The sequence below is a fragment of the Gossypium raimondii genome, chromosome 4, assembly GCF_025698545.1.
Source record: "Gossypium raimondii isolate GPD5lz chromosome 4, ASM2569854v1, whole genome shotgun sequence".
NCBI lineage: Eukaryota > Viridiplantae > Streptophyta > Magnoliopsida > Malvales > Malvaceae > Gossypium > Gossypium raimondii.
Genome location: NC_068568.1, coordinates 2,074,221 through 2,102,219, shown reverse-complemented (window position 1 = coordinate 2,102,219; position 27,999 = coordinate 2,074,221). Strand labels below are relative to the sequence as shown.

General features: G+C 32.0%; 4 protein-coding genes across 11 annotated transcripts; 1 reads left to right on the top strand and 3 right to left on the bottom strand.

The window, feature by feature from the left end:
• Positions 1-64: 64 nt before the first annotated feature.
• LOC105780238 (leucine-rich repeat extensin-like protein 3) lies at positions 65-3,526 on the bottom strand. 2 transcript variants are annotated; one of them, XM_012604449.2, is made up of 6 exons: positions 3,006-3,182; positions 2,409-2,478; positions 2,111-2,220; positions 1,648-2,019; positions 786-1,452; positions 65-658 (listed from the first exon to the last, which is right to left on the bottom strand). In XM_012604449.2, exons 1-6 carry the CDS (start codon positions 3,030-3,032, stop codon positions 579-581), a joined length of 1,326 nt encoding a protein of 441 aa, XP_012459903.1. In that variant the 5' UTR covers positions 3,033-3,182; the 3' UTR covers positions 65-578. The 2 variants fall into 2 exon arrangements, with proteins under 2 accessions (XP_012459903.1, XP_012459902.1); XM_012604448.2 differs by lacking the exon at positions 2,409-2,478 and having other exon boundaries at positions 3,006-3,526.
• Positions 3,527-7,136: 3,610 nt separating this feature from the next.
• On the bottom strand, positions 7,137-9,339 carry LOC105780492 (transmembrane emp24 domain-containing protein p24delta3). The gene is made up of 4 exons (XM_012604859.2): positions 8,969-9,339; positions 8,079-8,291; positions 7,541-7,617; positions 7,137-7,440 (listed from the first exon to the last, which is right to left on the bottom strand). Exons 1-4 carry the CDS (start codon positions 9,194-9,196, stop codon positions 7,296-7,298), a joined length of 663 nt encoding a protein of 220 aa, XP_012460313.1. The 5' UTR covers positions 9,197-9,339; the 3' UTR covers positions 7,137-7,295.
• A 6,370-nt stretch (positions 9,340-15,709) lies between these two features.
• LOC105779670 (uncharacterized protein At1g10890) lies at positions 15,710-19,814 on the top strand. 7 transcript variants are annotated; one of them, XM_012603527.2, is made up of 8 exons: positions 15,725-15,820; positions 15,976-16,022; positions 16,118-16,206; positions 16,300-16,503; positions 17,449-17,667; positions 18,792-19,011; positions 19,091-19,153; positions 19,253-19,814. In XM_012603527.2, exons 4-8 carry the CDS (start codon positions 16,361-16,363, stop codon positions 19,517-19,519), a joined length of 912 nt encoding a protein of 303 aa, XP_012458981.1. In that variant the 5' UTR covers positions 15,725-15,820; positions 15,976-16,022; positions 16,118-16,206; positions 16,300-16,360; the 3' UTR covers positions 19,520-19,814. The 7 variants fall into 7 exon arrangements, with proteins under 7 accessions (XP_012458980.1, XP_012458981.1, XP_012458984.1 ...); XM_012603529.2 differs by having other exon boundaries at positions 15,739-15,820; positions 16,097-16,206; XM_012603530.2 differs by lacking the exon at positions 15,976-16,022 and having other exon boundaries at positions 16,097-16,206.
• Positions 19,815-19,885: 71 nt separating this feature from the next.
• On the bottom strand, positions 19,886-25,357 carry LOC105779669 (phosphatidylinositol 4-phosphate 5-kinase 7). The gene is made up of 10 exons (XM_052629092.1): positions 24,889-25,357; positions 24,470-24,618; positions 23,308-24,384; positions 23,012-23,179; positions 22,725-22,890; positions 22,425-22,535; positions 21,781-21,968; positions 21,513-21,667; positions 20,446-20,602; positions 19,886-20,347 (listed from the first exon to the last, which is right to left on the bottom strand). Exons 2-10 carry the CDS (start codon positions 24,562-24,564, stop codon positions 20,065-20,067), a joined length of 2,400 nt encoding a protein of 799 aa, XP_052485052.1. The 5' UTR covers positions 24,565-24,618; positions 24,889-25,357; the 3' UTR covers positions 19,886-20,064.
• Between the last annotated feature and the right edge of the window lie 2,642 nt (positions 25,358-27,999).

Genomic DNA, 27,999 nt, shown 5'->3' with positions numbered 1-27,999 from the left:
TTTTTTTTTGCATCTACAAAATACTTTTGAACCATCAAACATGAAAATCATATGTATAAATGACTTAGTAAATCTATACTGTTTTTATTTATTTATTTATCATTCCTTGAGTATATTATAAAACAATAGTTTTTACAGTTCACAACATGACATAATAACTTTTGTTCCAAAAATAGAACCAGCATTTTTCTTTACACTTTGAATTAAATACAAAGAGATGGTTCCTTGCTCAAACCTGGCATGTTTTTTTTTATGACTGCTTCTTTTTAAGTAGTCACACACACCATCTCTTTAGGGTTATTTAACCCTTTGGGAAGAAAAAACATCTTATGTTTTTATGTCGTAAGATGTCCGGCCTGTGAAATTTCCGGCTTTGCCCCCTGGGGAAGTTGATCTTCCATCTCATTCGCGCAATGAACGTTGCTTGCCTGAAGGAGATGGAAAATGTTTGGAACTTTTTTGCAGGGGCTTCTACCGTGTTTTTGCCTTATCAAAGTCCGGATACGAGTATCACCTATAATGGTCTTTTTGATGTCTCGGGATGTTGGATGGCGTGACATGAAACGAATTCGATTCAATCATAAATGGAGATGAAAGGTCAAGAATCCTAAGAATGCCAATAACCAGAGTTGCTTGGGCAGAACACTTGTTGCTATAGCTGCAAATGCTCACAACAATTACATAAAAACAATCAAAGCAATTAGCTATAAATTTAAAAAACATGATGAAAATTCGAAACAAATGCTTATTCAGAATTGTAAAATTCACTTAGCATATGTTCTTACATGATGGAGATTGCGCAGGTGGTGCAGAAACTGGACCTTTCATACCGTTCATACCCTGGTCTGGACGAGAGCCGTAAGACAGTGAAGGTAAAGGTGGTAGATTTGGGGACAACTTTGATCGAGGACTCATTACAGGTTGGTGGTTAGAAGTTTGGCTAGGGTGAGGTCTTGGTAAATAACAAGGAGGAGGGGGTTGGGTTGCTGCACTAGACGGTGCAGGAGAAACCAAAGGAGGAAAAGTAGGGTAGGAACCACTCCCCGGACCTGGTGAACGCAAAGGGCTATGACTGGAAGGAGCAGGAGATTTGCAGTTGGGACAAGGCGGAAGATGATGTTCCTTGGGTGATGGTGCTGGAGAGTGAGCCGGTGAAGATATAGGACTGGGGGCTATCAACAGCCCTGGAGATGGAGCTGGTGAAGGAGTGGGAGGAGGAGTAGGATGAAGTGTACCATTCAGATAAGACGATAAGCTAATGCTTTTAACTCTACCGAAAACCGAATTATTAAGACCAAGATTCTTCGCAGGAGAGCCGGTGATGGTTTGAGCCAACTGCTTTAATCTCTGAGGCAAAAGGCTACTGAAACCATTCGACATAATAGAAGCTTGAACTATGACCGGAGAGGACATCGTGGATCCATTTATGTTTGTTATTTGCACAAACAAATTCTGCAATTAACAAATAAAAACTATTAAAAACAAGTAATATCGAAAAAATGGGACTCAAATAGATTCTCTTCTCCTCCCTGAAACCCTGATTTCGGTTCCACCATATCTTAAGGCTACCATAGATCAACCTGGAAACGAACCAATAGTGAAAGTGAATAAGTGAACATTGCTCGAAAGTTGGAATTGATGTCATACCTCATAAGACCTCAAATGCAATCCATATTGTAGCTGATCCATTAACTCCATGAATTTGTCATCTATTTCAGATATCGAATTATACAAAGTAAAATTGAATAGAATCTGGGTTTTTTGAAAGATCGAAGCGGATTGTAAGGGGGTTATAGTGATCCCCCCGGGAAACTTTAAAATCTCAAACTTAGAAGGCTGTCCAAAAATGGAGGTTGTCAAAGTCAGATTGGAGTGTCGGAGGAACAGCTCGATTAAAGACTCTCTCAGCACGCTTAGGGATATTTGGTTTATCAGTCTATTTACGGGATCGGGAAGAACACCAAACACTACATACGTCGAGTTAGGCACACTGGACTGGTGCATGGATAAGATAGCCACCTGTTGAAAATGAGTAGCTTTTAGATCGACTTCTCACATAATACGACGGCAAATTATATGTAAAACAATGGCAGAAGTTTGTCCTAAAAACCTTAGTATCCGGAACACCTATTTCTTCATATATATCATACTCCAACTTTTGAATGTGCTGAACAAGCTCGGACACTGGTTTCTTTAGCGTAAAGTATGCATGAACCGGAGCTGCAAAAAGATTAAATGATGATATAAGCAACAAACAAGGAAAACTTATTGAAATACAACCAATGGAAAAGGTCTTATTTCGATATGCATATAGACCAAAGCCGAAAAGATCGAGTTTAATAGCACATTTTGAGAAAGTAAACATATCAAGGAAGACCATAGAGTTTGATAGTGAATCGAATACTTACAAAGTGGTACATGATGTTGCAAAATATCACCATTTTTCTTTGTGATCAACAACTTGCTTATCAATTTAAGCTATGGAAAAACAATAAAAAAAACATAGCCCTTGTCTCATAAAATTGGCATTGAAATTTCAAACAAACCATTAATGGTTTGCTCCCTATTGCTAAAATGAGAAAATGATCTAAATATAGCAAAATATTTACTTCTAATGATACAATTTTAATTGGAACCATAAATTTAAACATTAAATAAAATTGCAATAAAATAGAAATATATAGTTCCTATTTGGGAATAAAAGATGAACTTGCCTTAATAAAAGAAAGTGAAATAAATGCATGTCCATACTTACTCAAAAGAAATCATTAGAAATCTATGAAGAACACCAAAATTCCAGATTTCAAAGTACAGATCTTGAAATACCCATTGGCTTTCAACACTTGAGGATCCAAATTAAACAACAAAAATGCAGTGAAAATTAAAAAATAAAAAATACCCATTTGGTGGAAACAACAAAAAAAGAAAACCTAATCAAACAAAGAAATTGGTACCAAACTTTACAAAAAAAAAAAATTGAACTTCAATAAGGTAAAATGGCTTACCACTGAGCTTAATAGCTTGTTTAGCATCAAACCCAGATTTTATAGAACGAAAAGGGAAGATCCAAAAGATCCCAGGCAATAACACTGATAAACTGAGGAACAAAATGAAAACACATCTGAAATTGAACTCATTCGTAAAGCTTGAAAAAACCATCCAAAATCTCCCATAAAAGAAGAACCCTTGATGATACCCTTCATTGTTCCTTGATTCAATACTTTGTTGTTCCCTTTGTTGTAGATTTGGGTCTTCATTTTTCCCCATTGAAAGAGCATCTGGAACCAAAACAAAAAAAACAAAAGAATGGGTCCTTTTCTTCTATCTTTCACTCTCTAGAAAACTCACTTTTAACACCATTGCCACCAAGAACAGAACCCTTATTAACAATGGGTGTGTGGATTGTGACACAAGTGTTAATGGTAGGCATATGCCATCCCTCTCGCTCTCTCTCTCTCTCAATTAACTACTGAAATTTGACAACACCCTTTCTCTTTCTTTCTCTAAACACTCACTTTTTGCTCTACTTATTTAATTATATATATACATAGGTGTTATTTGAAATTGATTTTTGAACAGTTTCAAGCAAATGGGATTAATGGGATGTTTAGATTTAATCTAATTGTTTTTTAATTAGTGAATTTGACAGTGTTTTGCACTCTTTTTCAAGTCCATTTTAAATGACTTTATGGGCTACCGAACGTTGAGGAGAAGCAAAGGGTAAAGGGAAAGAAAAGGCAAAGTGAGTGACTTAGGCCATTTTGAGATAATGTAAATTATTGGAAAAAAAAATTATCTTTTTCTAAAGAGTTTACAAATACAATTAGAAACGAAGGGTAAAAATACGATAAAGAGTCAGTTGTATTTTACCTCTATTACTTTAAAAAAATAGATAAATTTAATCTTTAAATGTTAAATCGAAGAGTAAATTGATATTTTATTAAAATTTTTAACTATTTTTGCTATTAAAAAATTAGTTCATGTACATTAGCATGAGATACACGTGGTACACCATATGTTACTGTTTGATTATTTTGTTAACCACGCTAGTTTTTAATAGATCAAATAGATGAACTTTCTAATAGAAAAAGATCGATTTACTCTTTGATTAAGCACGGTTAGAATCAAACTAGACCAATTAGATCACAACTCAATCGAGATATAGAACAAATAAGTTGAGTTTATCTTTAAGTAAACTATTCGAAATCAACTGAACCGACGCTTTAATCGATTTAATTATTCATAACCTCTCTCCAACTCATAAATAGGAGGATAATGTGTTTTAGTGCACTCGAACCCACGTCTTTCTGTAATGAAAACAATATATATGCTAATCGAGCTAATTTTTAATCGGTATTTTCTAATAGTATTTATCTATTAGGGGATAGTTTTTAATAATAAATGTTATATTTATCTAATTTGATGAAGTTTTACTATAATCATATATAATTTTTTGTATTTTACTATTAAATTAGTTTCTTGAAACAAAACTAATACTTTTTTAATAATAATAGAAATTAATAAAAAAACTATATTAAATGCAATATTTAAATTAAATTAAGTGATGAAATTTATGAGGAATCTATTAAAAGCTAAAGATAAGGTTTTTTTTTTTCTTTTAAATATTTTATTTTGATATACTTTTTATGTAAAATTATTTTGATATACTTCTAGTTTATCTCATCTCATCCAAAATTCCTTAAATTATTAATATAAAATTAAATTTAAAAAATTTAGAGAAATAGGTCTTTTTTTTTTAGAGAGTGTGTAAAAGTGCTTCCAACTAAGAGCGTTTTCTGGATAGTGAGTAGAAAAACACGCTCAGTTGAACTTTCCTACTGACATGTCAAGGAAAGTGCGTCCAACTAAACGTGATTTCTTTGTAATTATTAGAATTCGTGTTCAATCAGGCGCGCTTTCACGCTCTTTCTCCAAAAGTAACATATTTCCCTAAATTTAAAAAAAAAATTGATCTATTTTACTGATTAATATTTTTTTCAATATATTTGACTAATTTAGCCTAAGTTCAAAATGAAAAAATTTATTTTATACCAATAAAATTGAAACCTAAAAAATAAAAACTATTTTTTTATGTAATTTGGGATTCACTCAAGGGGTAGGTAAGGGAAAGAAAAGTTTGACCAGTATGGGCCATACACGTGGACCAATAATAAGTGAAAGATCTCCTTTTTTAACATCAAATTTTAATGTCTACTTTAATAACCAATTGAATTTAAAATATTAAAAAATCATTACATTAAAAAAAAAAAAAAAGATCACAAGAGAAAAGGACATTACAGTTTGGTCTGACTTTATTTTAGACGAGACAAAGAGCTGGTTTTGTTTGATAGACCTACATTTGACCCTTTGTTCCACAAGACACAAATTGCTTATCCATTTAAGATATAAATTTTCATATATTTATATATAAAATAAATAAATACTAAAATTTCAATATCGTTTGTGGAGTTAAAAATTTTCATAGTAGTGGAAAGAGAAAGGATAAACTATCTAGTTGGTCAACTAACTTTTAGGGCGTTTTTATTTTAGTTACTCAACCATTAAATCTTTGACGACGGTTAACTGTATACGCTACATCATGTTCTCAATTTCATTTTAGTCACCTAAAAAATTATTATTTTTAAAGTATTGATTGGGGTAATAAAAATAATAATTAAAGTGAAAAAACGATAGAAACGAAAATATTGTATCAAAAATTTATCAAATTGTATTTGTTTATCACATTGTCGAAAATTTTATTTTTTCAATATTGAAAATTTAAATTTCAAAACATAAAAAACTTAAATCAATTGTTGAAAATTTTTTTATCTCTTGATAATATTAATCGATTTATTACTATAATATTGAAATTAATTAGATTAATCTCCTTCTAAATTTTAAAAATTTATTTTATGTTTCCTTAATATTTTTAATGAAATCAACTCAATGACTCATATTTAATAATTGTATGTAAAACTTAAATTTCTTTTTATTATATAATCTCAAGTCTTTCATACTAAGTTAAAAGTAAAGAAAAATCATTGCAATGAATTAATTTAATTGCTTGTTCTTCGTTTGAGTAAAGGAGTAATGAAAAACTTACGGATTTTGTTTGGCATGAAATATAAAATTAATTAATTGTAAGGATTTTACTTTGCTATTAGCATAGTATGAAAGACTCGATATCATATAATCAAAAGAAATTTGAGTTTTATGTATTATTAAAGATAATTTATTTGAGTTGATTTTAATTTGAAAACATAAAATTAAATTTTAAGATTTAAAAGGAGACTAAATTAATTTAATTAATTTAAATATTATAGTAATAAATTGGTTGACACTATCAAAGGATAAAAGAGATTTTCAATAACTTATTTAATTGGTTTTGATTGTTTGAAATTTAAGATGTCAAAATTGAAAAAAGTAAAACTTTCAACAATGAGTAAACAAATACAATTTGGCAATTTTAAAGCATTATTTTAGTTACTATCATTTTTATCACTTTAATTCTTAATAATTTTACACCGATCAATATTATAAAAAAATGATATTTTTTGAGTGACCAAATTGAAAATGTGAACATGGTGTGATATGTACATGTTAACTACTGTTAGAAATTTGATAAGCATCTTAAAAGTTGAGTGACGAAACTGCAAAGATTTCATTTTAGATGAATGCACTCTAAAAGTTGGGTGATCAACCTTTCCGTGTTTTGGAATTTTTAAATTTTTTTTTTTAAATTGCTTTCATTGTCAATATAATTTTATAAAAATTTTAAAATAAAAAGAAAAAAAAAACAATTTGTCATCTTTTGCCTAAGGTCATCATCATCGCATAAACCAAAACTAGAAAAAAACTGTTAAGTTTAATGACTAACATGGACAAAACAAATAATCGAAGTTTAAACTCGAGCATGAGAATTGAACTCATTTGTTAATTATGTAGACAAACTAGTCCATCAAATTTGAGCAATTCAATCTTTATTTCGAATCGAAACGAGCTCAAACTTGCAACAACTAAAACTCGAATTAAAACCCTAGTTCTAAGCCAACCATTAAAGGTATTTATAGTAAAATTATAAACTAACCATTAAAGGCATTTTTAGTAGTACTTATAAACTCGGATCAAGCATTAACTTAAGTGTCAAGAAACTAAAACAGTTCTCTTAGTATGGTAAATGTTAACAATACCCTCTGAATGGGGTATCAAAACTTTCCTCTGTAAAACATACATGAAAAAGAAAAAGAAAACAAGTTTCCGAATTTTCTTGTCTACCAATCAGCGAGTTTAGGACTTTAGATAAGCTTCTTCTTTTGGAAGTAACGCTTCAAGTACCAAATTTGTGAACCTGACACCACGATGCAAATACCCAAAGACATGATACTGAACCACGCGACTCTAGAGTTTGTGTTTTCACTCGTTGTCCTCATTTCTGCTTCTCTGTGGTCCGATAAGGATGGGATAAACAGAGGATGTTAGCTTACCTTAAAGAAAAGCCTAAAGTTTGAACAAGCCCTAAAAAGAAATTATTAATGATTACCTGTCCCTCAGATAGAGTAAATTCTCGTGAATGGCCTCCACCGCTCCTTCAAGTTTCCTCAGCTCCAGCTCAACACCCTATATGTAAATAAGCAAAATGAAACACACAAAAGACGAAGCGTATAGAAACCAATTCGTTTATCTTTTTCACAAACCATATTATGTTAAGTGGAAACCATAAAAACTTATCAAATGAATTCCAAGGTCATTCAAAAAGTTTGGATAAAAAATATAAAGTTCCAAGCTTTTGACACCCATATGATCATTTACTCAGCCTACCTCACAAACTTTGCAAAGTAAAAGGATATTGATTCTTTTTGAGCAAAAGCAGATTGTTACACCTACGGGTTTATGAAAACTGGAAGTTCAGCAACAAAAGAAATCATCTTTATACCAGCAGCAGCAATAAAAATCCTTAAGCAGGCCAATCTCAAAAATCATTTGACATCAACATTTACTCTGCACTAGGAATAGGAGTAGTAACATCCATGGTTTTCTCTCTAAATCCAAACATGATTGATGGAGGAAAAAGGAAATACCTCAATTTTTTCTTTTCTGGCCACTGACTCCCAGTCTTTAGCTGCAATACCAGTTTTCCATTCAATGTTGACACTAACTTCTCCGGCCCCACGAGTATGGCTGTCTGTCCAGAAACATGCTAAGTAATTGCCAGCCTCCTGAGTAGTGAATGCGAATTGACCGTGTGTCACATTCTCCTTGTGATGAAGATTGTTCCCATAAGGGGATGTCACCTATAGAATACAAATCAAGTGTTAGAAGCTTGCGACAAGTAAATTATGCTTCAATATAGGTCACCATTGGGGCTTTAGAGTTTCCTTTTCAGAGTCGCAAAACATATTAAAAAGATAAAACAACGAGACAACGGTAATCTAATGTCAGTTCAAAAACATGGTACAATATATCCTATGGGGTAAATCTGGGGATAAAGAGCAAATTTGAGAAAATTTAGGGATAATTTCAATGTTGGGTTCCTTACATTTACAATTTCATCCTTAGATTTCCATTCTTCTAAAACCCTATGGTGATTCTACAAATATTAACTTAAGAGGGTTCAAGTCAACAGTTCTATCTAAATTCCATTGGATTTCATAAAGTCCTAATTCTTCAGTTTATACCTAAAAATATTACAGCTAAACGGTCGATAGTTTCCCCTAAAATAAAACACTTTCTGAATCTACATCGAAAACAGGCTATTTCGAGTTCAACAATAACAAATCTAACCATTGTACCTTATTTCATTTAAATTTTCAAATAACATCAAAGTTCAAAATTTTTCATTAATTTTCTCCATTTATTCATCAAAATAAAGAAATAAATAAAGCGAGTCAAAACCCTAACAATCTTGTCCTAACAGATCGAAATTAGAAATTAGGAAAAAAAAAGCAGAAGGGCAAAAACGGAAACGAACCTTGGCCGAAATGGTAGGGACGTGACCGTGATCGTCGGAAACAACGACGTAGTCAGACAAAACGACGACGTTGCTCTGGATTTCCTCCGAAACACACTTAGTGCCAGTCGGAGGAACGTTCAACCATATGGCGTCACCGACCGGAGCATTACTCAAAGCTAACATCAATACCACTAATAGCACCGCCTGGAACATCACCAACCGCCGCAATTCAGCATTTCCCGACATCGCTGTTTAAAATTTTGGCCGTGAGAAGAACGTAGAAAGGGTGTTTGACGAAGGAATAATTTGGATCTGTGTACCCGAGAGCACGAACTACGAGACAACGAGGCTAAGCTTCAGTTTTTTTTTTTTTTTTGCTTTAAAGGAAAATTAAAGAAAAATCTTTGACTTATGAGAGTTAATTAAATAGCTATGCAATTGTGGGCGGCTCAGCTCACAGGCCCGGTTCGTTTGGGTGGTTTAGTTAAGACCAGATATAAGTTTTGGGCCAATGAAAAAGTATGCCCATCCTTAGGGTTATGAAAAGAATGATGTCGTATATTTGTATTTTTTGAATTATCTAAATTTAAATCTATAAATTTGTTTTAAATTTTGAATTCATTTATTATTCGTAAATTATTAGAATGTTGTTATCTAAATCCAAATTCAATTAAATACTATTATCTGTTATCAAAACAATATAGATTAATTCAATACATTTTCGTAAATGTATAATATTTTTATTTGTCAAGTTTCAAAATTATACTAGGCCAAAATTTGAATTAGAACTATCCGAACTTAATCTATTAAAATTTTAACCATTTTGGTTGTTTACATTCGATTAAGTTGCTATGATATTAATTGTATAAAAAAATTACTAAAATATGTAAAATAAATAAATTTTTATATAAAGTGGGTAAATCACTTGTATATAAGAGAGAAGCATACCACACCAAGGAATTAAAAGGATTATGTGGAGTATACCTCGCATTTTTTGTTAAAACAAAGTTGACATCCCGACGAGGAAGAGGTGTCGTCTCGACGATGTGACCATTGACGTCCCGATGAGAAGAGATGCCTCGTCCTGATGAGAAGAGATGCCTCGTCCGGATGACCCAATGAAGGGCGTCCTGACGAGGCAGCAACCACGTCACAACGAGGCGATATGTTATACAATTTTCTCAGTTTTCTTCTTCCTGTGAAATTCTGATTATTTATCTTAGGCGAACTCTGACTAGTGTAGGTTATTTTAATATTATTTGACCTACGAATTTAGCCTAAAATAGATTCTTTTTCACCCTAGAAATATAACTTATTACACATTTAGATATTAGCTTTTACAAGTTTTTAGGGTAAAATACTTGTGTTCAATCTTTTCAATTTTTTTGTTATTTTACTTATTCGTTGATTAATCAGGTTTATCCCGAACAGATTATCCTACTATGTTGTAGTGGTTTTTGATGAGAAGTGTAGGAAAACACAAGTTTGGAAAACGTAGCAAAAAATAAATTTAGAGGAAATAAAGTTTTAAATTTGTTTTCCAAAACAAGATCTTGAATGTGATATCTAAAATAATAAACGCTTAATTAGAATTTTACCTTTTCGATTCATTTAGGATGAGCGCTTCAACCGAATAGTCTTCTTCGTTATCCTCAAGCTCACATCTGGCAAATGTGGGCTCGCTTCAAATTAGAATTTTTAAAAAAAAAATTACTAGTGGGTAATTTCGTAATTTCTCTAAATTTTTAGGTCAAATTATAAATAAAAAATATCTCTATAAATTATCTGAAATAATCTTTTTAGAGAATTTTCTCTCTACAACTTTCTCTTGAATTCAAGTATATATAAAATAATGACCCATTGCTCTCTTTATATAGAGAAAGTTTAGAGAGTTCAATTATAATTAAACTTAATCACTTTAATATTAAATTAATATAATATTTATAGATAAACATAAAATTAAATTTAATATTAAACTATTAAAATAATATTATTTTTGAAATTGTTAATTTGAAATAAAATTCCCTGGTAGAGTTCCAGTAGGAGTGTAACTCTTACACTACTCAACCACCGAAGGCCAACTATCGTCGGCCATCGAGACGCTGCCGTTGCAGCTGCCGACACCATGGCTCCTGTGATGCAGGTGCGACTCCTTTATGCACTCCGAGTCAGTTCGGTTGCTACCAATTTGGTCCGAGTCAGTGATGACCTGACCGGTCAGGTATAGCCACTGGTTAGATTGTCAGCCTGGTATATGAAACCGGGTCCAATTTGATCAGTTTTTGGATCTTGGTCTTAGTTTTGGGCTCCCGGACCCAATTTACGACCCCATGTCCAATTTTCAAGTTCAATTACCCATTTAATCAATTGTCTGACTTCAAAATTAATTTTCAAAAATATCGTATTAATTTTAATTAATTTAAATTTACTTGATCAAAATTAATTTATCAAAAAATCACTTAGATTTTCTAAATTAAATTTTCAAGAAAATTTTTTAAACAAATTCTCTAGTTGAACTATTCTCACGACAACCTAATTTAATTCCACATCGAAGAAATTGACTCAATTAAATTATTTCTAAAATCGTAGAATTTTCTTCTGATTCAAATGCAGTCTGATCGAGCTTTTGTTGAGCTAGCAGAGGGATCAATCGGACATGTACAGTTAGACTCTAGTAATTGCAATTATATCCATAAGCATCGTTTCAGTAATTCATAATTACTTAATCATGGAGTCAGTCCACAATAAGTGCCATGATTGAAAACTCCTTATTGTATACTCTTTACGAAAACAATTTATCCAACGAAAACAATTTATCCAACTGTTTTGTCCAATGACCTCGTCATGTGTGTGCTACCCTCATATGATATCCTTGATTTCTTTGAGTTAAATCCGTTCACTCAATACAATCTTATTTTATCCTATTGTCACCATTGTGTCTTCTTAATGATTAATATGATTAATGCCAACAAATGACTGTGATAAATTACTCGTTCGAGAATGAGCAACCCATGACCACGTTCCACATAATGTCAATGAGAATATATCATTAACTCTTTGATTGAGCTATGAATTCCACTGTTGCTAGTAAAGTCATGCCATACACAAGTCATGTACCCAACATACCGACTACGGGCTCGATCATCTTTAGAGCATAAGCCTCCACTTATATTAAAGCACATGAGTTGCATACGCATGGTCAATGACTATTTCAGGATTTAGGTAAATCACACCATGAATGTCACAAGTGAATTAATTGACAAACAAATTTAGAATTAATTCATCTTGGTTTCAATCCAACGTATCATTCTACCAATGAATACATTTATGCTTTTACCTGTGGAGTCAACTGCTCCGATAGCCAAGACCAGCCATTTCCCCAATTGAAATTGTAGACGACATAATAATCCTTCTCAGTATTTGAATCAAATGTTCACTTCAATTCTTTTACGGGATTACAGACTTATTTAGATTATCTACAGAAGTAAGTTGTCTTCCTCGCAATGTAAATGTCCTTACAATGTCACTTATCTTCAGTTTGAACTTAGACAATCAATGAGCTAATATTTGCTTGTCACAAATTTGCTATGCATGCAAAAAATAAAGGACATAAATACAAAAGACATAATAGTGAAATGTGAAATTAGCTTTATTTATTTATTCATCGTTCAAATAAATAGAAAACAGTTACATGTTTACTACAATATGGGCACATTTCCCAACAAGGAGGGTTCGGGCCGTCACAATGGTGTTAGGTGGAGTTCTCAATTTCGGGATGTGGAGTTGTTCATGCGATTCGGGGTGTTTTGCTTAGCAATAACACTACTTCCTTAGTTGTCGATTTTTTTTACTATTGGTTGCAACTTCATTTCTTTTATTTTGAGCTGTTGTTATAGTTTTTTTTTTCATATTCTTTTAATATTTATGTTCGAGATTCGTAGTTACCATTTTTCAATAATATCATTTCTAAAATTGAATTTATATTTCTTTTTAGGAATACACTATATTTTATCACCACACTTATCATTTGATGATATGTTGTTTTACTTTGCTTCATTTTAATGAAGGCATCTTTTCATTTGATGATATAATTGGTTTACCTCATGAAGAATTTACATTGAAAAAGTTGGATGCTTTGACAATATCAAATCATGGCTTTACTTTTCATCGATTCCAATCCTTCATCGAGATAAAGTGGAAAAAAAAACAATTTGGTTATTTTTCTTTTAAAATTTTTAGCTAAATGGATTTATACAAAAGATTAATTAAATGAAGAAAGAAAAATAAAGAACAAGTTTTATTATAATTTTCGACTTTTGCTTAGATAATAGTTATATATTCTTTTATATAACATTGGGTAGAAAATAGGAGTAACACAGTTTGAATTTGTGCTATACGGATGGTGAAATTATTTTATGGACCATTTCCACCACATCATTCATAGTCATTTTTAAATTATTTAATGACATTTCAGTAATTTTTTACATGTTATTGACACATAATTTTGATAATTTTTTCCCCATGAACCCTAAACTCTAAATCTCAAACTTCAAATCCTGAGCTTCAAATCTTGAACCATGAATATCGAACTCCAAACTCCAAACCCTAAATCCCAAACACAAACTCGAACCCTAAACCCATTTAGGATTCAAAATTCGAGTTTGGTTTTGGGATTCAAAATTCAAGGTTTAAGATAAAAAATTACCAAAATTATATGACAATGACATGGAAAAATTATTGAAAATGTCATTAAATAATTAGAAAATAGACCATGGATGATGTGGTGAGAAGGGTTTATGGAATAATTTATCAAACAAATGTATGATAAAACAAGTTAAGACAATAAGTGTATATTCTTTTATTATTCTTAAATTTAGAATTTAATCTTTTTCGCTTTAATTTATAATAATTTATTTTTTATATTTTTATTATGTTATAATAGCTTTAAATTAATAATATCATTAGTTATTGTAGTTAAAATGATCGTATCAATTTAGCATCAAATTATAACAAATTGAAATAGAGATGCTAAATTCCAATTTCCAACATAGTAGAGGACTAAAACCATAATTAAACCTACTTTATATGATTCTCCACCCAGCAAGCTTTCTTTTATCACTAGAATTATTCGCTATCTAGAGCCGTGTAACATTGATCCATCGATAATTGAAGACCCAACGAAGCTCTTTTCAAAGGCAATGGCAGCCATGGAAGAAAAAGAAGCCGAAAAAGCCATGCAAGAAGGCGAGGATTATCTTCACTCAGTTATGGAAACTGCAATGGATGAATTCAGGAAGTTCGAGGATGAAATGGAACGCATGTTAATGGCTGAAAATAGTCTGCAAAAGAAAGCTAAAAGAATGGGGAATTCGATGGAAAAAGCTGCAAATTGTCCCTCCAAAAAATCTGCCATGAAAGGACCTTCATTTAGAAGCAAAGCTCATCCTTGATGAAAATGGAAAATGAAAATTTCCCTTTTTCGTATTTACGTGTGTGATTAAAAGGGGCTGTTTATGGGTTTTTCTTTCATTGCATGTGATTGTTGCTTTGCATAGAGAACTCTGTAAAAACCATGTTCTCCCGGGAATAAGAAACCTTTTACCGCTCAATTTAGCAGTTAATGTTTAATTTTTTTTTTCAAATTCGCGATTATTTCTTTTTGTTTTAATTAAATTTAATTATTAATCTTTTAACGGAAGTGAAATCATTTTTCTAACGAGAATATTGACTAAAATATTAATTTTCTAATATTATTGGTATGACAACTTACGTGATAATTCCTGTATATTTCATGTTGACATATCATTATTTGTTTTATATGTCACAATAACTACTAATATAAAACATTAGTGTGTATGATCCCGTTACCGAACAACTTCCATTTTCGCTGGAAACCTAGCTTATAAGAAATGTTATAATTATATTAATGTTAAATTATTACAATTTAAAATAGTCACTTAACTATTTGATTTTTTTTATTTTGGTCAATGGGAAAATGGCGTGGCTACATTTAAAATTTCCATAATAGTAAATTTAACCCTCAACATTTATTCATCGTGTTAATTTAGTTTTGATTTTAAAAAGTTTAACTCTCAACGTCTAGACATTGTGGTTTTTTTTTTCAGTTTTGCTTTTTTTTGTGACTCTTTCATCTATAAAGCTAAAAAACAATTACGTAAACTAAATTTAATCGAAATATACTAAAAATAGAAACACTTGAATATCCAAGATAATGAATTTTATTTTTTCTCATTATTTTAAAATTAACCCTCGATGTCACAAATAAAAGTAAAATTACAAAATGTGTAAAATGTTAAGGGTTAAATTTTTTAAAATTCAAGACTAAATTGACATAATGTATAAATGTAAAGTGTTAAAATTATGTCAATTTTAAAAGCTATCAAGTTATCTTTTCATTAGTAATTATTAATTTAATGATGGATGAAAAAAATTCAAATAGTTGAATGATAATTTTGTTACTTTTTATAATTAGTTGGCAAAAAGAAATTTACTAATAGTTGAATGACTATTACTGTAGTTTACCCAAAATTAAATAATAAAGGGTAAATACTCAATTATAAGTTTTTATTTTATTTTCTATATTAAAAATTTAAAACTTAAAAAATTCAGTCAATATTTTCAATGTCTATTTACCACCTTTGCGTTTCTCCAATGAGATCTTTCCACGTCAACATTTGGACAGTGTCCTAATAATATTTCACTTTTCTGATAAATAATATTTATAATTATAAATATTATGCTGTTTCCAATAATTATTATTAAACCCTAAAATAATATTGAAGGCAAATGCAGAAACTTTCCGATCAGATCAGAAGTTAAGATATTTCATAAAATTCATCCAAAGTACCGGTACTGAATTTTTATTCGCTTAGTTTGCCTCATCTAATTTTTAATTGGCGTACACGATTTTTGTTTAATTTCTCCAATTAGGGTTTGGTTCTAATTTGCTATATATATGTTTTACTTTTTTAATTAATTTAAAATTTTTAATTATTTAATGTCAGTTTCATGTGAAGGATGATGTCTGAAGAATTTCGATATTGGTTCGCAGGTTGGCCTGCTCTAGGGTTTATTCTATTATCTTAAAATCATCTGTTTTACTTTTCGTTTTGTTTGTTTAACTAGAAAATCCGGGAAATTTTTTAGAGAAACAAGAAGGGAATGTCGAAAGACGAAATCTTATCTATTAAGCTGATAATTTTATTTTTTCCGCTCAGCAATATTGGAATTTTCAGGTCAAATTGATTACAGATGAATCCAAGTTTATTCTTTTTAGTTTCTTTAAATGATTATCGTATTGACTTAGCGATAAATATTTCAATTTGCAGGAGAAACGTTTGAATATTGAAACAGATATTGCTTAAGGTTGAGGTTGTTAACTGATAGCAGATGCCTCGAGATATGTCAAGATTGCGATCTCGCTCACCCTCTTATAGGCGTCGACAATCGCGGTCTCCTGTAAGGCATAGGTACGGGAGGAGAAGCCGAAGGGATAGAAGCCTATCGCCATATTCATCTTATTCTAATAGCAGGTGATCCCGTTTATATTCATGCTGTTTATGTTAATTTGTTAATGTACGAGATACTGTAAGGAATTTTGTAAGAAAGGTTGGAACACTGGAATTATTCTTGCGGATTGGAATTACAAATTCTTCAAGTTTATGTGTAAGCAGCCTGTACTTATTTGTATATCTTTTGGTGCTCTTTCGGATTTACTGAAAGGCTATGTAGCTTGCTTTCCGTTTACAATTATGATCATATTTTTTAGAATCAGATCCTAGACAAGAATATGGTAATGAGTGGCAATTAGATTTCTGAATGCGCTAAATTTGAAGGTGCTGCTGCGGTTGAGGATGTGGTGTTGGCTTTTTGTAGAACAGGGCTTTCAGTTTCATTTACATTGCAGTTAAACATGTTTTGTTATGCGTGTGGTGCTTTTCTGTACAGATGGCTTCACTGTCTGACTTCCTTGAGTACATTATTATATATTTATGTTTAATAATCACCCTTCTGATAAAGAAGTGTTGCTGAATTATTCCAGTAAAGTTTGATGGTGTATTATTAAATATCTTCCATGAAATTATCAATGTCTCGGTGAGCATTTGATGTGTGAGGAACTTTCCTTTTGCTTGGGAAAATGGAAATATCAAATGTGCTAAATACAAATAGATTTGGAGCAAAGTATAGAGAATTCTATGACAGTGATAGGAAGCATGCTCTTCGTTAGAACATTAAAGACAAAGTTCTTCCCATCACTTGAGATGGGTGCTGTGGGTTCCTTTCGTTGCTCGAATGTAACATTTTCTTCTTCATGTCATAAATGACGGAGCTCAATGCTTATCTTAACAATGTATGAGGTAACTGTATATGCTTTTATATTTATCATGCTAGATGGTGAGCTTTATTCATTCTTAGTTTGTGTAGCTAGTATGCCCAAATGTTATTGCTGTTGCTCAATAATTTGTGTTGCTGTACAGAAGAAAGAGTCGTTCCATTAGTCCACGGCACTACAAAAGCCGTTCTCCCTCTGCAAGACGTCATAAAAGTCGTTCTCCAATTCCAAAGCGTTATAAGAGGCAAAGAAGTACGAGTTCTTCATTGTCTCCTACTCATAAATCACCTAGCCCAAATCTTGGGTCAATAGACTGCAAAAATGCTTGTGAGGAACTGAAAAAAGAAGAGGAAGAGAGGAAAAGGTATATCGTATGCTGTCATATTTATTCAGCCTATTTTATTTTTTTTCCACTGTTCTTGTAGATCTTCTTGAATTATATCCATTCTGGTTTTTTATTTTTGCTACATTTTCCAAATTTATTGATTTTATTGATATTTGGGTCCATCAACTATTTGGTGGAAGTTGATATATTATTGTATAGTTTTTGTGATAACAATATGATATTTGGTTTACTAGGATGATATAACCACAAATCATATGGGAGACATGATACAGTGATAGCAAGCTTAATGTAGTTTGTTAGGTCTTGCCAAAATCTGAACTCTTTTCCAGGCCTTAATTTCAATCTTGGCAAAGAGCATTCAGTTGCATGTACACAAACCCCTTCGCCTTACCTACCGAATTGTGATACATTTTACCAAAACCTTGGTTTATGGGCTACTTTGTACAACTCATGGAAGTTTGCTTCCACAGAATATACAAAGAAAAACCACAGAGAGAGAATTGTCTATGTGCTTGCCATTGTAGAACACCGAGAGAAATGTTTGTGCTGTCCGAGCATCTTAATTCTGTTGGTTTTGTAATTTACAGTGAAAGTCATTCTGACTAAATGTTTTAAGTTGAATATTATTTGCCATCCATAAAAACAGGATGATATCTGTAAAAAGATACAAGCTCTTCTTGTCAAAACTGTATTTTGATGCGATGTTTGAAGTATTACAATGATTAGTTATAAAATTGCGCAAGTTACTTGATATTCTTCTCCACAGGATTTTCTGAAGGAAGATACCGCTATAATTCAACTTTGTTATATTTGATAATCTGATTGGATGCACCTTTATCTACTGTTCACCAGTTTTGTAACTCTTTTGTTTGGATCAGGTTCGATTAGAGGTATGCCTTAAAAGCATAGCATATTTTTAGTGCCTTGTCGTCGTGAAGGTTAGTTTGCCCGTTTATTATAGTTACATAGTGCATCAAGAAAGATGGTGAGAGAAACAAAGAGAAAAGAGAGAACATGACATGTCAGCTGCTTTTTTTGTACTGTTGTTTGGTTTTGGAAAGATATCTGTAATGAAAGGTTGCAGCATATTTCCCTGAATGCGTGCCGTCATTTTCCTGCTTGACATTTCTTTTGTTTTCCAGGCGTCAACAGGAAGCAGAGTTGAAACTCATAGAAGAAGAGACTGCTAAGAGAGTGGAAGAAGCAATTCTAAAAAAGGTTGAAGAGAGATTGAATTCTGACGAAATCAAGCAGGAAATTCAGAAGCGATTAGAGGAGGGACGGAGAAGACTTAATGATGAAGTTGCAATTCAACTTGAAAAAGAAAAGGAAGCTGCCCTTCTCGAGGCTAGGCAAAAAGAGGTAATATCTAAGACACAAGCGTTTGTTTCAATTTTTCTTGTGAATGCATATCTGATCACCGAATCCTCAATTGTCCCAGACACATGTATTTTTGTACAGGGGGAGAGAAAGAATACATTATTTTCCTCATATAATATTCAATGTACGATGACAGTGTTTATTAATTTTATCTCACTAGCTTCTAGCTGTGACTATTTTCATGCTATTTTATGATCAACCTCAACTGATTTTATTAAAACAGGAGCAAGCTCGAAAAGAGAAAGAGGAGTTGGAAAAGATGCTCGAAGAGAACCGGAAGAGGGTGGAAGAAGCTCAAAGAAGGGAAGCACTGGAACAGCAGCGAAGGGAGGAGGAACGGTATCGAGAACTAGAGGAGCTTCAAAGACAAAAGGAAGAGGCAATGAAAAGGAAGAAGCAACAGGAGGAGGAAGAACGTTTAAACCAGATGAAATTACTGGGAAAGAACAAACTGCGACCGAAGTTGTCTTTCGCGCTCGGTTCAAAATGATAGAATCCGAAAAGTTTTTACTCTATGTTGTAATATTTGTGTTGTCTGTCCAGTTTTGAAGTTGAATTCTATTACGGCTTGCTTTTGGGGTTCAGACTCAAAAGCTGGGGAAAGAGTTGCTAAGTGTGAAGCTCTTGACTGGGTAAGTTGGGGCTAGTTTAGTATTGGTGCCCAAGAAAAAGTTTTAGGTTGAAATATATTTTGATTGTTAGAACGTGGGATGAAAAAAATACTTAGTAATGCTGTGAAAAAAAATGTTTATGAGAATAATAAAGTTATCATTATTCCAAAATCATTTTGAGTTTTTGACATGGGTTGTTAAATCACACACATTCAAACACATATATATATAAGTACATACAGAGGGAGAAGAATGTAAAACTCATTTACTAAGAACTATACCATGGGAGTATACAACAACAGGCGCAGACAGTGATAATTTTATACAAGTGTAAAAAGAATTGTGTCAAAAAGACAAAAAAAAAAAAAAGTAGAAAAGGAATGAAAAAGCAATGGAAAGGAGATGAAATATTTACAATTTGTGTTCATGGTTGTTCAGGGAAAACTTTTTGTTTCAAGAAATTGGTGAAACGATTAGCATACAGCTCGGGTTCCACGACAGATATTGTCGTGGGGCCAAATTTCACTGATTTGTATGCATGCTCTGCCTTTTTCTTTGCATTGTATTCCTGTAAAATATCAATAATTCCCATATAGAGAATCACATCATATACCTCAAAGAGTTCGACTTCGGCTGAATCGGACTCATCTTGGGGAAGCTTGTGATTAGCCCGTGCCGGCATGTTTACTCCTAATTGCACCCGTAACCTGAGTAAAAAGCAGTCGGCCGACTGAATAAAATGACTCTTGCTAATAACTGAAAAAAAAGCAATCTCCATATTCAGAATGATAACGAAAGCAGCTACCTTCCAGTACCAGGCACCAAAATATCAACTTCCTGGTTGCCCAAAGAGAAAGCTCGTAATGCTCTTCCTCTAATGTGAGGACCTGGGTCGGTGTTAACAGAGCTGGGTTCATGGGCAAGTAGCACGAAGCCTTTTGATGGAAACAACACTTCACCATCTGCGGTCAGACATAATGAAAGCATAACATAAGGTGCATACTATTCGATAAATTGATAATATGAAAACAAAGGAACCCAAGATTGGGAAGTAGAGACGGAAAAGAAATATAAAAGTTATTCCTAGAGTTCAAAAGGGGATCACATGTCTACTATCTCGGGCTTTCCAGTCGCAGTTGTATATCACATGCACTGGCATATTCTTATGCTCGGTTTGGTGATGACTCATGCAAAGAACTAAAGAGTTTGATTCATTAGTTTTTATTATTATTTCATTATGGTTTAGGCAAAATGAATCTAAGTCGTTAAAAATGAGACATTACCGATTTAATGTTAGATTATATAAGAACTAAGAAGTACTGAGATTATCCCCTATATTACCAAAGTTTGGCAATGTTGGAAATATCAAATTACCGACTCAAGGGAAAGCTGTTGAACTAAACACGATATGTGAGATTACCCGATCCAAACGCCCCCTATAGTATCTTATTTTCTAAGTTGGTTGACTATCAGAACCACATAAATATAACCAAAAGCATCCAAGAGAGCAGAACTCTAGTATCATGTAAATTTTCTTCCATAGTGCACCTCAGCTTACTTCAAGTGCTTGAGGGCCAAATCTAGGAAAAGGGTCAGCACAACTACTGTCTCATTACATTTTTCTGGTATGACCAAGGTATCCTCCATGTCTGTTTTTCGGTCTATGAAGACTAATCCTTTCGGGGTTCATCCCCCCCTCCCCCCAAAACAAAGAGTGCAATGTGCCTTACCAATGCATTTAACACTTGCTAGTAACTCCCAAGTTATTTTAATATTACAGTATAACTACTTCCTTCCCACCTTTTGCACACCATCACATAAACCAAGCCATATAAATAACATAAAATGATCAAATGAGAAAGAGGAACCTACCTTGGCCAGCAGGTGAGCTTTGCATATTAGGCGAAATGTTAGGAGGTTCTACAAGGCCGTCAAGTGGCTCAGGAGCTCTAAAATGTAAACCTAAAAGAAGGCTATAATCAATTATCTGTTGAGATTTCAAGAATGCACAATCGTCGGCAATTTGGCTGCAATACAAGCAAAAAGAACATTTATGGTTAAATATAACCCACCAATTATGAGAAAATCATAGTATCACTGCAGAAGATGATGTTATATAAGATGAAAATAAGAAGCTTACTCAAAAAGGAACTCCCGCAATGATTTGTCCATGTGAAATTCATATGACAAATCAAGATCTTTCAAAGTAGTGTTTTCATGAATTTTATCTTTATCTGTAATTCTTCCATGAGTTGATCCCTTTAGATCATAACGACGATGAATTCGTAGCTCCGTGCAAAACATATTCCCCATAACCACAAAGCGCACCTAGAAGCATAACACTTATCATAAGCCAGGCACATTGCTATATATAAGCTAAGACGGTAAAAGTATCATGGAGGCCCCCGTACTAGGAGTCGGATTGCATTTTGCCTTCTTGACTCAAAAAAAATGGGTAAACTAGTCCCTGTATATTAAATCAAAGAGCAAATTGGTTCTTTTTGTTAAATATTTCATTCATTTGTACTGTTAAAAACTGATGTGATCAACGGAGTAGCTAAACAATGACAAGCGACGTGCCACATGTACCTCATGCTGACGTGCAAGGACTAATTTTTAATAGTATAAATGGATAAAAATTTTAACATACCGGTTTGCTCTTTGATCTAATGTACAATGACTAATTTGACTATTTTTTGAGTAGAGGGGTAAAACGCAATCTGACTCCTCGTATAAGGGCCTCTGGTAAATTTACCAAGCAAACACAGATGGATGAACAGATACCTTCCTTTTCCCCGGTAAAGTTATCCGGTGAAGCCCAAAAAACTTTGTTATGAGAGTATTTTCATGTTCTTTGACATGATTGTGATATTTAGGCAGCATCTTGAGTAAAACCTATAAAGAAGAAAATTACATACATAACATAGAGGACATCCGTCATGGTGTAACGTTATCTTCGCCAAGTCATCGGTTTGTTTGTGCAGTGAAAGAAAATGGCAGATCCTACTTTTAAATTACATGCTCGATATATATATATATATAACTTAGCAGATACAATGCATGAAAAGCTATACAGATTCAAACCTTGAGTTCGGATTTTTTCAATGTCTTAATCACAAATTTATCATCATGAGATAGATAGAAAAGACTGCCACTTTTCCCTGGAGAAGAAATCTCGGTCAGGCCATCATCGCCACAAATGGACATCATGTACTCAGCTGCATCTAGCTTGAACAACTCTCTCAAATGCCTGTAAACATAATGCAACAATATATACAAGGAATAATATCATAAACATGCTTGATATATATATATATGTCCACCAATAAAAATCAATCATCAAAGGTGTGGTGGCAATATTATTTTAGTACCTGAAAACCATGGGACAGTAATCCTTCCAGTAGAAATCAATTGATTTGTGTGGAGGGGTAAATTGTGAACCCTTTTTAGGGAAAAACATAGTAATTCTAGCTCGATCACCAAAATCAGCTGCTCGAACCTCACGCTTAGGCACTGGTGTTATCTTACCGACAGTATACCTGAGAACTTCAAATCAAGCATTTTATAACATGCAATAAAAGCTAAAGGTAATATATATTATGTATATAACAAAAATAACTCTCACAAAAGATCAAGTAAAGGACATGGAGTATGCCAATCGGTTTACCTTATACCGAGTTGCAAATTAAGCATCAAATGATAACTGTTATGGCCTTTGAAAATGCCAACACATGAGCTCTTTTGTGTTTCTTTGGCATGAAATTTAGTTTTCTTTTCAGCTTTCTTTGATAATTTGTTGTAATCTCGTATTCTCTCTTTAATCATAACTCCTTGCATGTACTCCCTCTCGTAAATTACAGCCGTATTTTCTTGCAGTTCACTTTGGCCGGCATCGGAATCAAATGAGAATGTGCCTGAGGAATTATGGTGAACGAATTCTCTTCCGGAATCAGAAAGTCCAGAACTTTCAGCAGTCTTGCTTGACATTCGACCCGAACCTTTTAAAACTCCACTTACTAATATCTTTTCGGACAGGCTACGTTTAATACTCGGTTTCTTGACTATATGTTCTTCTAAATGTAGTGATGAACATTGTGGTAACGCGGTTTTATGGTCATTATCGTATCCCAGAGAGGTACAACACTTCTTTAAAGAGGGACGTTTACTTCCGGCAGGATAGAATAATCCTTTTCCGTCCTTAAGGCCCCTCGTCCATGTTCCGAAATAATATCCCCCATCTGCGTACTGATAAATTCCATTTCCATGACGGAAACCATTAAACCAACAGCCATTATAGTGATCACCATTTATCCATTCCATAACACCTCTACCGTGCATTTTTCCACGTTTCCAATTCCCGGTATATTTGTTTCCATTATTCCAAAAATATATACCTTTCCCTTCATGTTCCCCTTCTTTCCATTCTCCTTCATAAATATCCGAATTGGAATACTTCTTTTTTCCATATCCATGCCGTATATTCATCCTCCAATGCCCTTCGTAAATGGAACCATCGGAAGCTGTAAATGCACCAAAACCATGAAGGTAACCCCCCGAGATATCACCATTGTATTTTGCTCCCGACGGCCAAATTAACAATCCTTTGCCTGACATTTTCCCTGCTTCCCAATCACCATCATATACCGTTCCATCGGACCATGTATACTTTCCCTTACCGTGGGGAAGAATTTCCTTAAAATCACCAACATACAAATCTCCATTCGGGAAAGCCTTCTCATTAAGCCTACAAGAACAAAACAATTTACTTTTAAGCCTAACGAAACACAATCTGAGCACACAAGATCTAGTGCCGAAGAGTATATAAATACCTTTCAACACTCTCCACATTGATGCATGATGAAGGACCGAGTTGTTCATTGTTTGCTTTAGACTCCTCATCAAACAGAGTCTTTAAACGAGTCATTCAAACGCTCGGATAACGAATTATCTACGCAGCCCTCACTTTTAACTTTTGAATCTGAAAAGGCAGTTCATTCACCCCCAAGTTAAAGTTAAACCACCCATTTTTGATCACCGGCTATCGAAATTGTAAACTTTAAATCAAAACACTTACACTCTACTTTTTATTACTATGAATAATCAATAACTCTTCTATTTCAAATAAAATCTATGATCATTGCCTCTTCTTTAACTATTTCTCTATCCCCATAACCTAAGAAATTCATAACTAAATCTCAAATATTGATATTACAAAACTGAAATTTAATTAAATCAAAGAAAAAAAAACCTGGAGTAGATGAAAAACCCAGATCCTTCTCCACCTCAACTGGACAGATTGATAACAACTCAAGAAATAAACGAATGAAAATAAGAACAACCCTAGAATTTATACACCATATAAATTAAAAGGGGCAAAAAGAAATAAATGAATTTAAATGATTATTATCAAAAAAATTCAAGCAGCCGACACTATGCCCTACGAATCTCTTCTTCTAGAATTGACACTTTATCTCTCTCGCTCTCGCTCTCGCTCTCAACTCCAAACTATTATTTTTTATAAATATTTTCCTAAATTTATGGACCATGGGTATCTCTTTTTTCTTCATTTATAATTAATATATATATATGTTTATGAATTTACAGTTTGGGAAATCATCAAAGTTTGAAACTTTGAAAAGACAAAACAGAAAAACTTCGTTTTCACTAAAAATGGTTTCTTTCTTTCTTTCTTTCTTCTGCTGCTATATTTTTGCGTTTGTGAACTGATAAACAAAGCAACCTCAAAAAAAAAAAGACAAAAAGGGGAACAAATTTAGCCACGTGTCTTACAGGAATAACTTGTTCGTAACATTTTGATTTGACGGCAGAGGATCAAGTGGGTCCCATGTGAAACGTGGCGATTATTTATTGGTGAAGGAAGTGAAAACAAAAAGGGTGTACCTGAGTTGTAGATGATTATTTTGGGACAGCCTTTAAAGTGGGTGCCACGATTACGGAAGGTATATAAACTTATGGGTTAATTGCACTATAAGTCCCTAAAATATGGTTTAGAGTTTAAATCAGTTTCTTCACTGCGAAATGTTTTAATCGAGTCTTCAAATTATCATTGTTTTATTAATTAGATCTTTTCATCAATTTTCCAATTATATTGATCCATAAATAACAACCGATATATGGTGTGGACCATATTTAAAACATGTGTGCACTTACAACATGACGTAGTGTTTTCCGAATTGGTTAAGGTATCGATCCAGAGAGAAGCAAAAAATTAGTAGACCCGTGAATCAATACAGGCCAATTGAACTGAGATAAAACCATTGTAGGTGTATTTTATAATTATTTAATAATTTTTATTTAAAGTTTAAAGACTAATTTAAAATATCAGATATAGTTTAGGGACATTTAATGGCATTAACCCTAAAGATATAAAGCCTTAAACTGTGGGGAAAGGAGAGGTTGGTATTGTCTGCTTTGCGCAGTGAACAGCTTATATTACGTGTATGATTCCCTTTGTTTTATCACATGGGCCAGATTGAAAACTTTATCTTATTTTTTAAATAATTCCAATTTCCAAAGCCAAGATTTGAACTCTCTTTTTTTAATTTAATTTAATATTTAATAATGTTCATATTGCAGTTTTATTTTTATAAAAATGTGATAAATTAACATTTAAGCCCTAAATTTGTTAACTTTTCTCATGTTGGTCCACATTAGATTTGAAACTTGGCAGCTTTTTTCCAATTTGATCGTCGAACTTAAATTTTGTTAAGGTATGATTATAAGTCAGATTGTGCCAAACCATCACCTAAATTTAATAAAATTATAATTTCCTTATAAATTTTAATATATATTTTTTAATTTTTAGATTTTATATATTTTTTAAAATTTCAAGTTGTGTCATGTCAACGAAATCCAAATTTAAATATTAAATTGGGAAAAATTGACAAACATGGACTGCAAAAGTTTAAAGATAAAGTTAAAAATTTATCGGATAAATGTTGCAGTACCCTTTATAATAATTCAAGGCGCAATTTATTTTTAAAATATATATTTATATCATTTTTAATTTAATATTTAATGATTTTATATATTTTTATTTGTTAAATTTTAATATTTAATTATCTTAACATTATATTATAGTATTATGTATTATTATGAATTTAATTTTTATGTGTTATAAATTACATAATATATAAAAAATAAATAATATAAAATATTATAAATTTAAAAGCAGGTCGAGCCGGACCAGTTTTGGCCCAAGTTCAATCAATATTTTAAACGAGTCTAATTTTTTACCCAAACCCACTTTTCGAATTTAATATTTTTATCCAAATCCTCCTAAAATTTAGACGGACTTTCGGGCTTGGGTAATAACCTTACTCATGAACAAGTCTAGAAAAGACTTAATTGATATGATATTTTTACTTTAAATACTTGAATTATAGACTATCAATTATCAAGCAATTAACCTATTAATTTTACTCAAAATTTCTCTCTATATATTTATAATCTGTAATTTATATAAAAACACGAGTTTAGAAAAAATTTAAACCAACGAGAATACCCTTTATTTTCTACCATATTACTAAATTGACATTTGAAAATATGTATAATTTAATTTAAAATTATTAGTTCTAAATTTATTTAAAAATAAGTTGAGATAATTTTATTGACTCTAAAATAGAATTATAACTTGAATAAAAGTTCAAGCATACTCCTTACCAATAAATCAAAATAACTAACAATTAAGGCTAAATATTATTTAAAAAATTTTGAATTATTTTATTTTTATAAATAAATTTTTATTTTCATATTTATTAACGTAATAAAATATAGGTATAACTTGAATAGAAGTTTAATTATATAAATAGAAATTGATTTTTCTTTTAATTGTGACTTAATTAGTGTTAGAATTATAGATTAATTAAAGTTTATGTTTAGTAGCATCTAAGAAAAATCATCGGTAAAAAGAATGAAAATTGTTAGCATTAATAAGTTAAAAGTATCTCAAAAGAAATCTTGAACGACAATGACATTTGAAGAGCACCGTGAGATATGTGAAATCATTTAATTGATGATGACATAATATAATATTATGTTAATTTTCAAATATTATTATGAGTTGTTTATTCCGTGCGAAACAAGTATTATGTTATATTTTGCATTTTACAAACTAAATAATAAAATGGGAAGTTTATAATGGGATGTAATATACCATTTAAATATTTATGTATTGAGGAACATTTTCCTACTGTTCTCTCAAATGGTTATAAAAAAATGAAGTTACTTTATTCTCCAATTACTCTTTTAATAAATAAATATCACTTTTTTTATACAAAATAAATACCACTTTTAATGGGTATTTTAAGTACATTAAATTTTATCAATTTATCATGTA

What these genes read in the sequence shown, in the direction of transcription:
- LOC105779669 (XM_052629092.1), bottom strand. Translation starts at nt 24,564, where the DNA reads ATGACTCGTTTAAAGACTCTGTTTGATGAGGAGTCTAAAGCAAACAAT. An exon ending in AATTTGCAACTCGGTATAAG is followed by an intron (nt 23,180 to 23,307) that starts GTAAACCGATTG and finishes TGAAGTTCTCAG; the next exon opens with GTATACTGTCGGTAAGATAA. An exon ending in TGAAAAAATCCGAACTCAAG is followed by an intron (nt 22,536 to 22,724) that starts GTTTGAATCTGT and finishes TCTTCTTTATAG; the next exon opens with GTTTTACTCAAGATGCTGCC.
- LOC105779670 (XM_012603526.2), top strand. Translation starts at nt 16,361, where the DNA reads ATGCCTCGAGATATGTCAAGATTGCGATCTCGCTCACCCTCTTATAGG. An exon ending in TCATCTTATTCTAATAGCAG is followed by an intron (nt 16,504 to 17,448) that starts GTGATCCCGTTT and finishes GTTGCTGTACAG; the next exon opens with AAGAAAGAGTCGTTCCATTA. An exon ending in GAAGAGGAAGAGAGGAAAAG is followed by an intron (nt 17,668 to 18,791) that starts GTATATCGTATG and finishes TTTGTTTTCCAG; the next exon opens with GCGTCAACAGGAAGCAGAGT.
- LOC105780492 (XM_012604859.2), bottom strand. Translation starts at nt 9,196, where the DNA reads ATGTCGGGAAATGCTGAATTGCGGCGGTTGGTGATGTTCCAGGCGGTG. An exon ending in TCCCTACCATTTCGGCCAAG is followed by an intron (nt 8,292 to 8,968) that starts GTTCGTTTCCGT and finishes TGTATTCTATAG; the next exon opens with GTGACATCCCCTTATGGGAA. An exon ending in TTACTCTATCTGAGGGACAG is followed by an intron (nt 7,441 to 7,540) that starts GTAATCATTAAT and finishes ATCGGACCACAG; the next exon opens with AGAAGCAGAAATGAGGACAA.
- LOC105780238 (XM_012604448.2), bottom strand. Translation starts at nt 3,267, where the DNA reads ATGGGGAAAAATGAAGACCCAAATCTACAACAAAGGGAACAACAAAGT. An exon ending in ACAAGCTATTAAGCTCAGTG is followed by an intron (nt 2,221 to 3,005) that starts GTAAGCCATTTT and finishes ATCTTTTTGCAG; the next exon opens with CTCCGGTTCATGCATACTTT. An exon ending in TGCATTTGAGGTCTTATGAG is followed by an intron (nt 1,453 to 1,647) that starts GTATGACATCAA and finishes TGTTAATTGCAG; the next exon opens with AATTTGTTTGTGCAAATAAC.